This window comes from Salmo salar, chromosome ssa26, assembly GCF_905237065.1.
Source record: "Salmo salar chromosome ssa26, Ssal_v3.1, whole genome shotgun sequence".
Classification (NCBI taxonomy): domain Eukaryota; kingdom Metazoa; phylum Chordata; class Actinopteri; order Salmoniformes; family Salmonidae; genus Salmo; species Salmo salar.
The window spans coordinates 37021870-37040333 of record NC_059467.1 but is presented as its reverse complement, the minus strand read 5'-3'; the positions used below and the strand labels follow the sequence as shown (position 1 = coordinate 37040333).

At 45.4% G+C, this 18464-nt stretch overlaps 1 protein-coding gene across 8 annotated transcripts in view; it reads left to right on the top strand.

Annotated features, from left to right (window-relative positions):
* Positions 1 to 7257, top strand: part of LOC106587844 (aryl hydrocarbon receptor nuclear translocator 2) — a 112169-nt gene extending 104912 nt beyond the window's left edge. For all 8 annotated transcript variants that reach the window (XM_045708576.1, XM_045708572.1, XM_045708571.1 and 5 more), the window contains 2 exons: positions 4529 to 4674; positions 5797 to 7257. In XM_045708576.1, the coding sequence (XP_045564532.1) occupies positions 4529 to 4674; positions 5797 to 5895 (245 nt within the window). In that variant the 3' untranslated portion in view covers positions 5896 to 7257. The remainder of the gene's footprint in view (positions 1 to 4528; positions 4675 to 5796) is intronic.
* The last annotated feature ends 11207 nt before the right edge of the window (positions 7258 to 18464 follow it).

Below are 18464 nucleotides of genomic sequence, written 5' to 3'. Positions count from 1 at the left end.
AGAGCTTATCAATCTGCTTCTGTTTAATGTGGAGAGACCTCTCCACACACACACACACACACACACACACACACACACACACACACACACACACACACAGAGAGAGAAGTCATAGCTCTGAAATCATCTCCCTACAGGGTGTCATGCAGTGTGTTAGTGCACCAGACAGTATTTGTCTCCCTGTGTGTCTGTCTGTCTGGCTCAGTATGTGTCTGTCTGTAGAGAGGAGAGAGGAAATGAAGTGGAGCGACTGCTGCTGTGTTTCTCACTTGTGAGAGTGTGTGATGTCATCACAGTGGGACACAGTCAGGCTGCTCCTCAATGCTCTGTGTGTGAGGTCATCACAGTGGGACACAGCCAGGCCGCTCCTCAATGCTCTGTGTGTGAGGTCATCACAGTGGGACACAGCCGCTCCTCAATGCTCTGTGTGTGAGGTCATCACAGTGGGACACAGCCGCTCCTCAATGCTCTGTGTGTGTGAGGTCATCAAAGTGGGACACAGCCAAGCCGCTCCTCAATGCTCTGTTTGTGTGAGGTCATCAAAGTGGGACACTGCCAGGCTGCTCCTCAATGCTCTGTGTGTGAGGTCATCACAGTGGGACACAGCGAAACTTCTCCTCAATGCTCTGTGTGTGAAGTCATCACTGTGGGACACAGCCAGGCCGCTCCTCAATGCTCTGTGTGTGTACATGCATCCATAAATGTGTGTGTGGCTGAGCACGTGCGAGTGGCAGTCCGTGCGCGTGCGTGTGCGCATACGTCCATGTAACTGAGATATCTCCCTGTCTTTAATATTCCATCTTGGAGGGACATGTAATTTAGATATCTCACTGTCTTTAATATTCCATCTTGGAGGGACATGTAATTTAGATATCTCACTGTCTTTAATATTCCATCTTGGAGGGACATGTAATTTAGATATCTCACTGTCTTTAATATTCCAGCTTGGAGGGACATGTAATTTAGATATCTCACTGTCTTTAATATTCCAGCTTGGAGGGACATGTAATTTAGATATCTCACTGTCTTTAATATTCCATCTTGGAGGGACATGTAATTTAGATATCTCACTGTCTTTAATATTCCAGCTTGGAGGGACATGTAATTTAGATATCTCACTGTCTTTAATATTCCATCTTGGAGGGACATGTAATTTAGATATCTCACTGTCTTTAATATTCCATCTTGGAGGGACATGTAATTTAGATATCTCACTGTCTTTAATATTCCATCTTGGAGGGACATGTAATTTAGATATCTCACTGTCTTTAATATTCCATCTTGGAGGGACATGTAATTTAGATATCTCACTGTCTTTAATATTCCAGCTTGGAGGGACATGTAATTTAGATATCTCACTGTCTTTAATATTCCAGCTTGGAGGAACATGTAATTTACATGCCCTCAATACATCATACCACATACCTCAGTTTATTACCCAGTATGAGTTCTGCCTGTGGATTATTCCTGATGTGTGGCCCAGATGGCACCCTATTCCCTATATAGTGCACTTTATAGGGCTGTGCTCAAAAGTAGAGCACTATATACTGTTGAAGTCGGAAGTTTACATACACCTTTGCTAAATACATTTAAACTCAGTTTTTCACAATTGTTGACATTTAATCTTAGTAAAAATTCCCTGTCTTAGGTCAGTTAGGATCACCACTTTATTTTAAGAATGTGAAATGTCAGATGCTCTGTGGAGAGAATTATTTATTTCAGGTTTTATTTCTTTCATCACATTCCCAGTGGGTCAGAAGTTTACAAACACTCAATTAGTATTTGGTAGCATTGCCTTAAAATTGTTTAACTTGGGTCAAACATTTCGGGTAGCCTTCCACAAACTTCCCATGATAAGTTGGGTGAATTTTGGCCCATTCCTCCTGACAGAGCTGGTGTAAATGAGTCAGGTTTGTAGGCCTCCTTGCTCACACACGCTTTTTCAGTTCTGCCCACAAATGTTCTATGGGATTGAGGTCAGGGCTTTGTGATGGCCACTCCAATACCTTGACTTTGTTGTCCTTAAGCCATTTTGCCACAACTTTGGAAGTATGCCAAAGTATGCCAAATGGTCATTGTCCATTTGGAAGACCCATTTGAGACCAAACTTTAACTTCCTGACTGATGTCTTGAGATGATGCTTCAATATATCCACATCATTTTCCTCCCTCATGATGCCATTTATTTTGTGAAGTGCACCAGTCCCTCCTGCAGCAAAGCGTCCCCACAACATGATGCTGCCACCCCCATGCTTCACAGTTGGGATGGTGTTCTTTGGCTTGCAAGCCTCCCCCTTTTTCTTCCAAACATAACAATGGTCATTATGGCCAAAGAGTTCTATTTTTGTTTGATCAGACCAGAGGACATTTCTCCAAAAAGTACAATCTTTGTCACGATGTGCAGTTGCAAACTGTGGTCTAGCTTTTTTATGGCGGTTTTGGAGCAGTGGCTTCTTCCTTGCTGAATGGCCTTTCAGGTTATGTTGATATAGGACTCGTTTTACTGTGGATATAGATACTTTTGTACCTGTTTACACCAGCATCTTCACAAGGTCCTTTCCTGTTGTTTTGGGATTGATTTGCACTTTTCGCACCAAAGTACGTTCATCTCTAGGAGAGAGAACGCGTCTCCTTCCTGAGCGGTATGACGGTGTTTATACTTGCGTACTGTTGTTTGTACAGATGAACGTGGTACCTTCAGGCATTTGGAAATTGCTTCCATGGATGAACCAGACTTGTGGTGGTCTACATTTTTCTTTCTGGGGTCTTGGCTGATTTCTTTTGATTTTCCCGTGATGTCAAGCAAAGAGGCACTGAGTTTGAAGGTACGCCTTGAAATGCATTCACAGGTACACCTCCAATTGACTCAAATGATGTCAATTAGCCTATCAGAAGCTTCTAAAGCCATGACATCATTTTCTGGAATTTTCCAAGCTGTTTAAAGGCAAAGTCAACTTAGTGTATGTAAACTTCTGACCCACTGGAATTGTGATACAGTGAATTATAAGTGAAATAATCTGTCTGTAAACAATTGTTGGAAAAATTACTTGTGTCATGCACAAAATAGATGTCCTAACCGACTTGCCAAAACTATAGTTTGTTAACAAGAAATGTATGGAGTGGTTGAAAAACGAGTTTTAATGACTCCAACATAAGTGTATGTAAACTGCTGACTGTAGGTACTAGGGTCCCAGTAGGGAGGCCCAGCTAGGTCTGTGTCTTTGTGCAGTGGTTTGACTGGTGACTGTAGGTACTAGGGTCCCAGTAGGGAGGCCCAGCTAGGTCTGTGTCTTTGTGCAGTGGTTTGACCGCTGACTGTAGGTTAGGAACACCTAGGTGAAATATCAGACACCTTGAGTACACTCAGCAAATCAATACATTTATGAGTAGGATCTCTTCCTCGTTACAATGGCTCTGACATATTAGTGGTACAGAAACACACACACACCCCAAACACTGATTTATATTTGATAAATGACATGTCTCTCTAGGAAGCCAACAGCACGTGGCTCTCCCCATCTGCTCCTCTCAGATAAGGATTTATTGACTAGTCAGGTCAAGACTGCAAAGCTGTTTATGACGTCAGCAAGATAAAACATTGGTTTTACAGCCTTACTAACTACTGCATAACTTCCCCCTGTCGTGGTATGTAGGTGTTTTATGGGATAGGGAGATGTGTGTGTGTGTGTGTGTGTGTGTGTGTGTGTGTGTGTGGTGTGTGTGTTAAAGTACATGTCTACATACATGAATGCAGACCTGCATGTTGGTGCTGGCATCCAGCTCTCCAGAAACATTCCTAACAGCATCTCTAACCTCTCCCCTGAGGGAGATATGTATTATTCCCTACATAGTGCACTACTTTTGATCAGGGTTGTCTATATATAGCACTATATAGGGGACGGGTGGCATTTGGCATGTAGACATGTATTAGTGCTGGGCCTGTAGGGAACAGAGAACATTGATGACCATATCCTATCTGAACACCAAGGGTGGTGAAGGGTCACCTCACACTAACGCAATGTGTTGCTGACTGCTCACTGTGTCTCTCCTCCCTCTCTCCTCCTCCTCTCCCTCCTCGCTCTCCCTCCTCCTCCCTCCCCCCTCCTCCTCCTCCTCCCTCTCCCCCTCCCCCTCTCCCTCCTCCTCCCTCCCCCTCCTCCTCCTCCCTCTCCCTCCCTCTCTCCTCCTCCCTCTCCCCCTCCTCCCTCTCCCTCCTCCTCCTCCTCCTCTCCCTCCTCTCCCTCCTCCCTCTCCCTCCTCCCTCTCCCTCCTCCCTCTCTCCCTCCTCCCCTCCTCCCTCTCTCCTCCTCTCTCCCTCTCCCTCCTCCTCCTCCTCTCCCTCTCTCCTCCTCCTCTCCCTTTCTCCTCCTCCTCTCCCTCTCTCCTCCTCCTCTCTCTCTCTCCCTCCTCCTCCTCCTCTCCCTCTCTCCTCCTCCCTCTCTCTCCCTCCTCCTCCTCCCCCTCTCCCTCTCACTCCTCCTCTCCCTTCTCCTCCCCCTCCTCTCTCCCCCCCCCCTCTCTCTCTCTAGATGTGTCAGGAGAGGGCAGTCAGAGTGGGGGTCAGTTCCAGGGTCGGCCCAGTGAGGTCTGGTCCCAATGGCAGAACCAGCACCACGGCCAGCAGGGAGGAGAGCCACACTCTCACCCCAACCCCTCCCAGACAGAAGTGTTCCAGGTAATACAGAGAAACGCCCTAACCCCTCCCAGACAGAGGTGTTCCAGTTAAGAGACACACCCTAACCCCTCCCAGACAGCGGTGTTCCAGGTAACAGAGACACACCCTAACCCCTCCCAGACAGCGGTGTTCCAGGTAACAGAGACACACCCTAACCCCTCCCAGACAGCGGTGTTCCAGGTAACACAGAGACACACACCCTTACCCCTCCCAGACAGCGGTGTTCCAGGTAACAGAGACACACCCTAACCCCTCCCAGACAGCGGTGTTCCAGGTATCACAGAGACACACACCCTAACCCCTCCCAGACAGCGGTGTTCCAGGTATCACAGAGACACACACCCTAACCCCTCCCAGACAGCGGTGTTCCAGGTAACACAGAGACACACACCCTTACCCCCTCCCAGACAGCGGTGTTCCAGGTAACAGAGACACACCCTAACCCCTCCCAGACAGCGGTGTTCCAGGTATCACAGAGAGACACACCCTAACCCCTCCCAGACAGCGGTGTTCCAGGTAACAGAGACACACCCTAACCCCTCCCAGACAGCGGTGTTCCAGGTAACAGAGCCACACCCTAACCCCTCCCAGACAGCAGTGTTCCAGGTAACAGAGACACACCCTAACCCCTCCCAGACAGCAGTGTTCCAGGTAGAGAGACACACCATAACCCCTCCCAGACAGCGGTGTTCCAGGTAACAGAGACACACCCTAACCCCTCCCAGACAGCGGTGTTCCAGGTAACAGAGACACACCCTAACCCCTCCCAGACAGCAGTGTTCCAGGTAACAGAGACACACCCTAACCCCTCCCAGACAGCGGTGTTCCAGGTAACAGAGACACACCCTTACCCCTCCCAGACAGCGGTGTTCCAGGTAGCACAGAGAGACACTAACTCTTCCAGGTATCATGCACACCAATCCCAAGCTCCAATATCCTACAGTAATCCATGTGTATGGGAGGCAGGAAGAGAGGCCACCTTGGACACACTGGGCTTCAATGGCTTATTTCCTCTCCTTCCCTGGCCTGAGCCCAGTGTACACAGTGCTGTCTGATATGGCTCCACATGAAAGTCTGTGTCCCTGACCTTTCCTCTCTCCCTCCCCGTCTGTCTCTCTGTAGGACATGTTGCCGATGGCAGGAGACCCAACACAAGGAACAGCCAACTACAACATTGAAGACTTTGCTGATCTGGGCATGTTCCCTCCCTTCTCCGAGTAGAACCCTTTAACGTTCTATCAATGGAACACTGCTCTGTTCTTCCACTAGAACCCTCTGATAGTGGAAAAGGAATAGAACACAATGTGCATCCGTTCCTTCATGGCTACCCAACCCCACACACACAGTTTATCACACACTAGCAGTAGAGCACAGTGAATGTCCAGATGCACCCTCTCATAAACACACACACACTCTGACACATACCTCTGTCCTTTACAAGAAGAGAGTTGGTTCTATAGAAGACTGGTACATTGCTAGTGGTGTACTGACCTTTTCCTTTGTAATAATGTCTTCATTCACTTAAATGATGCCTGTTCTTTTAACAGAGGCTTGTGAATTTAAAGGTGCAATCTGTAACTTTAATTTCCCCTAGTGGCATGTTGAAGTACTACAAAATAGGCAAAAGAAGCAGTAAAAAATACAAAGCCTGGAAAATTCACCAATGCAGACTCCCCCCTTCCGTTTGCAAACAATTGCAGAGGCAGGCAGCACTTTTGGGGGGGAAACAAAAATTACAGATTGCACCTTTTAAGCTTCCAATATCCACTTTGCACTCCATTTGAAGTCTACTCTGCCAAACTGCTCCAGGCCAAGAGACACTCACCACGCTGATCAATGTTGGTGCCATCGATACATATTATCATACAGTATGTCACTGCTGCTCCTCCCTCAGTATTACATTAAGCTTTATGATGTAAATTATACCTATATGTAGTGATGTTCATAACGCCTAGCTAAAACCTACGGAAGTCTAGAAGGATTCTGTGTAGAAAAAATAAAAATAAAGATTTCACTCACCGGCAGAAGTCGCTAAGCTACAATGCTTAAGTGCACTTCATCGAAGCTAACCGCTAAAACTCACCAGCTTGCTAAAAAGGGAAAAAGCGCCATATCGCCAAAGCAACGCAGTTCAGTATATATACTAGTTTAGTGTATCCTTGTGGCTCTCGCTGCTCTACTTTATAACTTTATTATATTCTCTTTTCTGATTATTAACAGAGACTGAATACTACTTTATAGCGAGGGAACTTTTACATGATAGATTGTGTACTGTGTTTCTGGTTAATGACTGATGGGACAAAATCTACAACTGGAATCCTTTGCTTAAAAAAAATCTAAAAATGTATGTTTTTGTAAATAATGTGATTTTTATGTTGACTTGTTACTTTTACACAGTATACGTTGTTTTTTTGTGTAGGTTTATGTAGGTGTCATCAATGTGAGTACATATTTAACTATCGGTATTTAGTTTAGTCTTAATTGTACATGAGTTGAAGGAACCTGTATAAAATTGTGTAAATGTTACCCATTATTTTTGTTTAACACATTTTTGTGCTTGTGAAAATAAATGTTTATTGGTTACGTGGCTTCTAATCAAAGAAGTGTTTCCGGGCAGATTTTTGTGTCACGGAATATAGTGTAGAAATAATAAACACAAAACCATAAAGTGCAAGAAGAACATTGGAGAACACAGGGGGAACGTGGTTTTATTTCTAATTGTTCCAGACAAGTAATAGTGTGCCATTGTTTGAGACACATCCTTGTCCGGTGTTTTTGTAAAGGAGACAATCTCCAATCTAGTCTAAAGATTAGATTTACCAAGGGAAATGTTAGGTCTGTCTCTACTGTAGGTTTCCATTTCTTGTCAAAACATATAGTTGTGAGAAGACGTGTGTGTTTATCACTCATTCATTGGAGTCCTCCCGAGCCCTGTCCTAGTGCCAGTAGCAACAGTGTGCCCTTCCTTTCTGGGAGGAATCAGGGTGGACGTGAGGGAGGTGCTGAGTTGGGATCTCCCATAGTTCACAGTCTAAAGGTGTGTGTGCTTGAGTACCTACTTGTGTGTGGTGATTTCACAGGCGTGTCCCTCTGTCTTTCCACACTATCACTTCACACAAGACAAGATGGGTGTGTGTCTGTTTTCCTTTAGGTGGAACTGGTGGACTTACCGGGACATGAGTCTGCAGAAAGAACATCAAAATGGCTGTTTCAGTAGTAAAATGGCTACCGCTTCCTTTCTCTTTCCTTCACGAACACACTGAGATGACTAGATATGAGGCAAAATGGTAAAAACACTGCTGAACTTGGAAAAAGGAAGTGACATGGTAAGAAAACCTTTTAAAAAGTGTTAGATACAGCCACTCTCTTGACCTTGTCACACTACTGTTAGGCCTACTAGGTGACCTGAGCCGAGCTGTACTATGCAAGCCTGGTTATGCACCCAGACTTATACAGTTGTGATAAAGAAAGTACACCCTTTGAAAAGTTTTTTTTTTTTTTTAACACACATTTGGGCACATGGACATTTGAGCTAAATTCCAACCACATTCATTGATAAAGGTAACCCAATGGAACAAAAAACACACAAAAATGTACTTTGAAAATGTTATGCAATTAACGGCAGGTAGCCTAGTGGTTAGAGCGTTGGGCTAGTAAGGTTGCTAGATCGAATCCCCGTGCTGACAAGGTAAAAATCTGTCGTTCTGCCCCTGAACAAGGCAGTTAACCCACTGTTCCTAGGCCATCGTTGTAAATAAGAATTTGCTCTTAACTGACTTGCCTAGTTAAAAAGGTTAAATAAAAAAATAAACAATTAAAATGACCAAAAATGTTTCCTTATGCAGAAAAAATGTGTACTTTACCATCACCTACAATGGCTAAAATGTGGATCTGGTGCACCAATACAGGTGCAAATTATTTGGAAATCATTTGAGAGTACCTTGGGAGGGTACAGCCTTCCATAAAGATTAGAAACTTGGTTTGGTGGTAGTACATCAGCCAAGATCAAAAGACCTCAGAGGCCCTCAGAAGAAAGATTACTGATGACCATGAGTCTGGGAGGGGTTACAAATCCATTTCCAAGCAATTCCAAGAACATCGTTCTACTGTCCGACAGATCATGCAAATGGAGAAAATTCCAGACCACTGGCAATCTACCTAGGACAGGTCGTCCCACCAAATTCAGCCCAAGAGCTGACCGAAAGATGCTCATAGAAGTCTCTAAGAACACCAGGATAACATCAAGGGGTCTACAGGCCTCTCTTGACACAATCAATGTCAAAGTGCATGAGTCAACTGTCAGAAAGAGACTGCACAAACTTGCCCTACGTGGAAGGTCAGGAAGGAAGAAGTCTGCTCTCAAAAACGAATATCAAGACCAGAGTGACTTTTGCCAGACAACACCTGGGTAAAGACCAAAACTACTGGAATAATGTGCTCTGGACAGATGAGTCAAAGGTGGAGTTGTTTGGCTGCAATTCCAGACGCCATCTTTGGCAAAAACGAAACACTGCCTTTGAACAGAAGAACCTCATACCAACCGTAAAGCATGGAGGCGGTGGAATTATGGTTTATGGCTGCTTTGCTGCCTGAGGGCCAATTTGCCATCATTTAGTCAACCATAAATTCCATGTTGTACCTGAGAATTCTTGAGGAGAATGTGAGGCCATCTGTCAAGAAGCTGAAGCTGAACGGAACATGGATCTTTCAACAGGACAATGATCCAAAACACACAAGCAAAGCTACAACAGAATGGCTCAACAAGAAGAAATGGAGGGTTATGGAATGGCCGAGTCAAAGCCCAGATCTGAATCCTGTCAATGCTGTGGGGGGACTTGAAGCGGGACGTGCATGCAAGAAATCCCTCGAACATTACAGTGCTGCTTCAACAGTGTCAAGAAGAGTGGGGAAAATATTCCTCCCAGTCGATATAAGAGACTGATAGCCAGTTACAAGAAATGGCCACAAAGTTATTTCAGCCAACACCAGCTATTGAAGCTAGGGGTTTCCTTTTTTAATTAAAAAAAAACAACTTATTTTAGATATTTTTTTATGAATAAATGATTGCAAAATAAAGTCTTTCAGTTTCATTACATATACATCTGTCCAAATAAAAATACTTTCCAGGGGGTGTACTTATTTTCCCCTACTGTATTTAGAGTTTGTCAGCTTTAAGAACACATGCAATGCTATGGTTCTGCGTCCACCATAGTTGCCGAAACTTTGCTTGAAAGAATGGTCTGAGAGGAAAATATTGGAGATGGCACACTGAAAAGGGTTTCAGTGTGAGCGGGGTTTATGGGAGGATTCAATAACACTTCACAGGAGATGGATGTGTGTGTTTTCAGGTGGCTCTAGTGTATTTAACCTACTTGGACCTTGTTCTCCTGACACCAGTGTAACTACTCTACTGAATCTGGTTGCTTTCAAAAAACACATCCTGAAATGTTACTGTACAGCTTGAATGATAGACCCTAGTGTTAAGACAGTGGAACTTGTTGCTCATTGTGAACAAGCTAGCTTGCTAACGTCATGTACAATGTGTGTCTTGCAAATCGCATCCTAAAGGTGATATTTTCAGGTCTTTTGAAAGCAAAATGTATTTTGGAGAACTGTCACAAACACACCAGGGAACCGCAACAGGGTACCGAATTCATATGTGAAAATGACCTCGAGGGTCTGGAGAGCCAAATTTATGACATACAGTGATTTCAAGGTATTCATATCCCTTGACTTATTCAAGCAATCAATCACATTTATTTATAAAGCCCTTTTTAAATCAGCATATGTCATAAAGTGCTATACAGAAACCCTGCCTAAAATCCCAAACAGCAAGCAATGCAGATGTAGAAGCACGGTGACTAGGAAAAACTCCCTAAGAAGAAACCTAGAGAGGAACCCGACTCGGAGGGTTGGCCAGTCCTCTTCTAGCTGTGCCAGGTGGAGATTATAAGAGTACATGGCCATTTAAGGCAGATTGTTCTTCAAGATGTTCAAATGTTCATAGATGACCAACAGGCAAATAATAATCACCGTGGTTGTAGAGGGTGCAACAGGTCAGTACCTCAGGAGTAAATGTCAGTTGGCTTTTCATAGACGCATTCAGAGGTCGAGACAGCAGGTGCGGGAGAGAAAGTCAAACAGCAGGTCCGGGACAAGGTAGCACATCTGGTGAACAGGTCAGGGTTCCATAGCCGCAGGCAGAACAGTTGAAACTGGAGCAGCAGCACGACCAGGTGAACTGGGGACAGCCAGGAGTCATCAGGCCAGGTAGTTCTGAGGCATGATCCTAGGGTTCAGGTCCTCTGGGAGGGGAGGGAGAGAGGGAGAATTAGAGGGAGCATACTTAAATTCACACAGGACAGCAGATAAGACAGGAGAATTACACCAGATATAACAGACTGACCCTAGCCCCCTGGCACATAGACAATTGCAGCATAGATTCTGAGATGGGTGGGTCGGGGGACACTGTCGCCCCGTCCGACGATACCCCCGGACAGGGCCAACCAGGCAGGATATAACCCCACCCACTTTGCCAAAGCACAGCCCCCACACCACTAGAGGGATATCAATAGACCGCCAACTTACTACCCTGAGATGAGGCTGAGTATAGCCTATGAAGATCTCCTCCAACGTGCGAGCCCGAGGGGGCGCAAAACCGGACAGGAAGATCACGTCTCTGACTCAACCCACTCAAGTGATGCACCACTCCTAGGAGTGACATGGAAGAGCACTAGTAAGCCAGTGACTCAGCCCCTGTAATAGGGTCAGAGGCAGAGAATCCCAGTGGAGAGACAGCAAGGGCAGTTCGTCGCTCCAGTGCCTTTCCGTTCACCTTCACACCCCTGGGCCAGACTACACTCAATCATAGGACCTACTGAAGAGATGAGACTTTGGTAAAGACTTAAACATTGAGACTGAGTCTGCGTCTCTCACATGGATAAGCAGATCATTTCATAAAAATGTAGCTCTATAGGAGAAAGCCCTGCCTCCAGCTGTTTGCTTAGAAATTCTGTTTGCTAATTCCACATTTTACAGCCTGAATTCAAAATGTTATTTACATAAGTATTCCGAACCCAGAGTCAATACATGTTAGAATCACCTTTGGCAGCGATTACAGCTGTGAGTCTTTCTGGGTAAATCCTTTTAAACACTATTATTGTACACAGTAAGTACATGCAACTTACGTTAACCAAATTAATCTTGAACATATTTAGGCTTGCCATGACTAAGGGGTTGAATACTTAGACTCAAGACATTTCAGCTTTATTTTGTATTAATTTGTAAAAATGTCTAAAAACATAATTCGACTGACATTAGGGGGTTTTGTGTGTAAAAGCAACGAAGGCCTGTAACACCAGGCTGGGGTTAACCGTGAGGTTAGCATTAACTCTGAGGGATCCAGGTAGATCCTCACTGAGATTGCTATATTACAGTGTCCGTGGTTCTAGATGACCACATTGGCCACGTTCCAGGCTGACTACATTGCAGACGCATGCCAGATCTCACAACAACTGGATAGGTATTTAACATATCAGCTAACCACATCATGTGATATAGCAATCTGATTCCCAACTGCGCAGTCTGACGTGGCACACAACCATTGTTGATGCAATGCATGTAGTTGGCCTGGAACGTGATCAATACAAACTGAAATCCATGGGCATGACCGTGGTCACGTTCCAGGCTGATTATTGTAGTCATGTTGCACTTAGCAACCAATGGTTGTGTGCCACATCGTCAACTGTGCAGTCAAGCATCAGATTGCTATAGCATACCATGTGGTTAGCTGATACAGTATGTTTAACACCTATCAAGGCGATGTGAGATCTGGCTGCCGACTGCAATGTAGTCAGCCTGGAACGTGGTCAATAGAGTAGGCCTATCAAAATACAAAGACAATTGATGCAGATAAGGGATATACACAAAAAAACACAAACAACAATGTGCAATGGGCTAATTAACCACGCTCAAGTGTTGAGTAATGCTACCTGAGACCTGAAGACGTGCGTTAGCCCGTTGAGCTAACACAGCCATCGGGGCGCTAACACAGCCATCGGGGCGCTAACACAGCCATCGGGGCGCTAACACAGCCATCGGGGAGCTAACACAGCCATCGGGGAGCTAACACAGCCATCGGGGAGCTAACACAGTCTTGTGTCTCTCAGGAGACCCGTATTTAAACCCTAGTCTTTCACACTTCAATGAAAATTTTCCATTGAAAGGGCTTTTTAGTCCAGGACTAAGCTTCATCTGTGTCTGGGAAACCAGACCAAAGTGTATTGTTAATTAGTGTGTGGAATGTGTGACCTCCAAAGCACAGCCGAAGCAACACGATTCCCCAAGTAAACAGGTTGATGGTGTTTTGGGGTTTGTTGCCGTTGTCCGTGCAGAAGAGCGTGATTGAAGCCTGTCAGCACACAGACTGACAGACAAACAGAAAGACAGACGCAAAGCCCAGCCCTGGCAAACACGGCAGATTTCACCGCAGATTCCAAATCTCATCTCAGTGGTGATTGCAGAGCCTGGAGCAGAGAGCTGTGTGAACGACATGCCTTCCTAAAGCACAGCATTAACAATACTTCAGCTTGTCTCTTTCAAATAAACACCAGGCTACCAGCTATGAGGTTATGACAATCAGGCATGATAGACTATGGTAGACGCCAGACAAACACCAGTGCATGTAGCTACAGAAAGACCACGCATGTTTCAGAGCTTAGCAGATGTCAGATAGGTATTTACAGGCTAATCTTAGTGCGTGTCATGTCAGGTAGGAATGCAGGCCAGGCAGCCATTTATAAATGACTACCTGTACATTCAAGACCTCGTAAATAGATTCTGGAGAGGTGTTACCAAGTGAGCATGCCAGAGTGTGTGCGGTGTGTGTGAAACTGAGCTGACAGAGAGAAATCAGAGAAATCAAAGCATATGGGCGACATCATCTCACACATCCACTGTGAACAAACATTGCCTCTTAAAGGTAACTGTTGATTTACTATACATGATGAGGGAGATTTACTGTATGTAGTTATTTCTTCCTCATTCTGGTCAGGACACATGGTCATAACTAGGTCTTGGACTGTTTCCTGGTCAGGGCACGTGGTCATAACTAGGTCCTGAACTGTTTCCTGAACTGTTTCCAAATCTTGATAATTAGTTGATTATTTGTATCAGCTGTCTAGTGCTAGGGCAAAACCAAAACACACACCCAGGGGGTGTGGGGGGCCCAGGACCAAGTTTGGGAAACCCTGCCGTAGGGCATCAATTATAACTGGTGTTACCCACTTCTATTAATCAGACGCATTGTAGTGTTTCGTGGTTGAGTGCTTTTACAGCACAGGTACATGAATATGACGGTTTCCTACCACTGAGGGGCAGGAAGGAAAGGGCGCTCATTGGCTAGGAGCTTTACCCTTAGGCAGAATGTGTGATTTTGTTTCCTTGTCATATCCCTCACAGGAAGCGAGGCTTTAAAGAACAATTCTGTAGAGATGAACGGAATGAATCAGATTCTGCTTGTTTCATAATTTTCTCTCGATCTCACGTCGAGAGCCAGAGGCAGATTCTTTTTTATTTTATGTCTTCTATGCCTTTTTCTGCGCACTCAACTGTTAAAGGTTCTACAGTGGATTTAATATGATGGCTAAAGCATTTCACTGCTGTCTTATTCAGCTGTTTGTAGCTTCAGGACTTTAAAACTAGTACCATTAGTAACATGCTTGTGTACTTTATCCAATCAATGTAACACCTTACCAGCAGCTAGGCTACTAGCTGAAGGCTGAATACAACAATTTGCTGAAGTCACCAATGTCCATTTGCCTAAGTAAATAAATATAATTTGTCATTTTAACGTCAATTGGATGATTTACACTAAAGGTTATTGAGTTAAACTCATTCAATTAAAGTCAAACCTCTGTCTTTTAACCCCAGGGGAGTGAGGTTGCTGAAAGCAGGAATCGTCCCCCGGCCTTCTATCCTGATCGGCCCAGGCCCCGGCTGGACTGAACCCAAGGAGGAGGTATGCAGGGCTGGTGTCTGCCAGGGGCCTTCTGGGGGTTAAATCTCCTCCAGCTGGGAGCCTATCAGTGTGGGAAACCGTGGGGGTCAAATATGTGCGTGATTGCATGTCAAATCAAAGTTTATGGGTCACGTACTGAGATTCCCAGATGTTTTCACAGGTGCACTGAAATGCTTGTGTTACTAGCTCCAACAGTGCAGTTATAATACACACATAATCCATAAAGTAAAAAGAAAGAAATTAAGAAATATCAGAATGAACAATGTCAGTCTGGAAAACACACACACACACACACACTACATGACCAAAAGTATGGGGACACTTGCTCGTCAAATACATTCTCATTTACACCACTCCAGCCGACGCTTGGCATTGCACATGGTGATCTTAGGCTACTCGGCCATGGAAACCCATTTCATGAAGCTCCCGATGAACACTTCTTGTGCTGATGCCGTTTGGAACTCGGTAGTGAGTGTTGCAACTGAGGACAGGCGATTTTTACACGCTTCAGCACTCGGAGGTCCCGTTCTGTGAGCTTGTGTGGCCTACCACTTCGCGGCTAAGCCGTTGTTGCTCCTAGACGTTTCCACTTCACAATAACAGCACTTACAGATGACCGGGGCAGCTATAGCAGAGCAGAAATGTGACGAACTGACTTGTTGGAAAGGTGGCATCCTATGATGGTGCCACGTTGAAAGTCAACTGAGCTCTTCAGTACGGGCTATTCTACTGCCAATGTTTGTCTATGGAGATTGCATGGCTGTGTGCTCGATTTTAGCCATGCTGGTTAAGTGTGCCTTGAATTCTAAATAGATCACAGATAGTGTCACCAGCAAAGTACCCCCACATCATTACACCTCCTCCTCCATGCTTCACGGTGGGAACCACACATGCGGTGATCATCTGTTCACCTACCCTCTCCACTGGGATTCTCTGCCTCTAACCTTATTACAGGGGCTGAGTCACTGGTGTTCTTCCATGCCGTCCCTAGGAGGGGTGCGTCACTTGAGTGGGTTGAGTCACTGACGTGGTCTTCCTGTCTGGGTTGGCGCCCCCCCTTGGGTTGTGCTGTGGCGGAGATCTTTGTGGGCTATACTCGGCCTTGTCTCAGGATGGTAAGTTGGTGGTTGAAGATATCCCTCTAGTGGTGTGGGGGCTGTGCTTTGGCAAAGTGGGTGGGTTTATATCCTGCCTGTTTGGCCCTGTCCGGGGGTATCATCGGATGGGGCCACAGTGTCTCCTGACCCCTCCTGTCTCAGCCTCCAGTATTTACGCTGCAGTAGTTTGTGTCGGGGGCTAGGGTCAGTCTGTTATATCTGGAGTATTTCTCCTGTCTTATCCAGTGTCCTGTGTGAATTTAAGTATGCTCTCTCTAATTCTCTCTTTCTCTCTCTCGGAGGACCTGAGCCCTAGGACCATGCCTCAGGACTACCTGGCATGATGAGTCCTTGCTGTCCCCAGTCCACCTGGCCGTGCTGCTGCTCCAGTTTCAACTGTTCTGCCTGCGGCTATGGAACCCTGACCTGTTCACCGGACGTGTTACCTGTCCCAGACCTGCTGTTTTCAACTCTCTAGAGACAGCAGGAGCGGTAGAGATACTCTCAATGATCGGGTATGAAAAGCCAACTGACATTTACTCTTGAGGTGCTGACTTGTTGCTCCCTCGACTACTACTGTGACTATTATTATTTGACCATGCTGGTCATTTATGAACATTTGAACATCTTGGCCATGTTCTGTTATAATCTCCACCTGGCACAGCCAGAAGAGGACTGGCCACCCCTCATAGCCTGGTTCCTCTCTAGGTTTCTTCCTAGGTTTTGGCCTTTCTAGGGAGTTTTTCCTAGCCACCATGCTTCTACACCTGCATTGCTTGCTGTTTGGGGTTTTAGGCTGGGTTTCTGTACAGCACTTTGAGATATCAGCTGATGTAAGAAGGACTATATAAATACATTTTATTTTATTTGATACTCTGCGTCTCACAAAGACACGGCGGTTGGAACCAAAAATCTAAAATCTAAAACTAAAGGACCGATTTCCACCGGTCTAATATCCATTGCTCGTGTTTCTTGGCCCAAGCAAGTATCTTCTTGTTATTGGTGTCTTTTAGTAGTGGTTTCTTTGCAGCAATTCGACCATGAAGGCCTGATTCATGCAGTCTTCTCTGAACAGTTGATGTTGAGATGTGTCTGTTACTTGAACTCTGTGAAGCATTTATTTGGGCTGCAATCTGAGGCCAGTAACTCTAATGAACTTATCCTCTGCAGCAGAGGTAACGCTGGGTCTTCCATTCCTGTGGCGGTCCTCATGAGAGCCAGTTCATCATAGTGCTTGTTGGTTTTTGCGACTGCACTTGAAGAAACTGACTGACCTTCATGTCTTCAAGTAATGATGGACTCTTTGTTTCTCTTTGCTTATTTGAGCTGTTCTTGCCATAATATGGACTTGGTCTTTGAAAATGGTTGAGAAAATGCCAAGAGTGTGCAAAGCTGTCATCAAGACAAAGGGTGGCTACTTTGAAGAATCTCGATATATAAAATATATTTTGATTTGTTTAACACTTTTTTGGTTACTACATGATTCCATATGTGTTATTTCATAGTTTTGATGTCTTCACTATTATTCTACAATGTAGAAAATAGTAAAAGTAAAGAAAAACCCTTGAATGAGTAGGTGTGTCCAAACTTTTGACTGGTACTGTATATAATGTGTGTACATGAATAGAAAAGGTGTGTACAGCACTAGTTATATAGGATGAGCCATGACTAGATTACAGTATATACATATAGAGTGGGTTAAACAGTATGTAAACATCATTAATGTGACCAGTGTTCAATGACTATGTACGTAGGGCAGTAGTCTCTAAGGTGCAGGGTAGAGTACCAGGTGGTAGCTGGTTAGTAACAGTGACTAAGGTGCAGGGTAGAGTACCGGGTGGTAGCTGGTTAGTAACAGTCTCTAAGGTGCAGGGTAGAGTACCGGGTGGTAGCTGGTTAGAACAGTCTCTAAGGTGCAGGGTAGAGTACCGGGTGGTAGCTGGTTAGTAACAGTCTCCAAGGTGCAGGGTAGAGTACCGGGTGGTAGCTGGTTAGTAACAGTCTCTAAGGTGCAGGGTAGAGTACCGGGTGGTAGCTGGTTAGTAACAGTCTCTAAGGTGCAGGGTAGAGTACCGGGTGGTAGCTGGTTAGTAACAGTCTCTAAGGTGCAGGGTAGAGTACCGGGTGGTAGCTGGTTAGTAACAGTCTCTAAGGTGCAGGGTAGAGTACCGGGTGGTAGCTGGTTAGTATCAGTGACTAAGATCCAGGGCAGGGTACTGGGGGAGGCCGGCTAGTGGTGACTATTTAACAGTCTGATGGCCTGGAGATAGAAGCTGTTTATTAGTCTCTCTGTCCCAGCTTTGATGCACCTGTACTGTCTCCTCCTTCTAGATGGTAGCGGGGTGTACAGGCAGTGGCTCAGGTGGCTTAAGACCCTCACAAACTTCTACAGATGCACCATTGAGAGCATCCTGTCCTTTATGATCTTCTTGGCCTTCCTGTGACACTGGGTGCTGTAGATGTCCTGGAGAGCAGGCAGTGTGCCCCTGATGTTGCGTTGGGCTGACTACACCCACATCTGGATAGCCCTGCGGTTGCGAACGGTGCAATTGCCATATCAGGCGGTGATACAGCCCGACAGGATGCTCTCAATGGTGCATCTGTAGAAGTTTGTGACGGTCTTAAGGGCCTAGATGAATTTCTTCAGCCTCCTGCTGTGCCTTCTTCACCACACA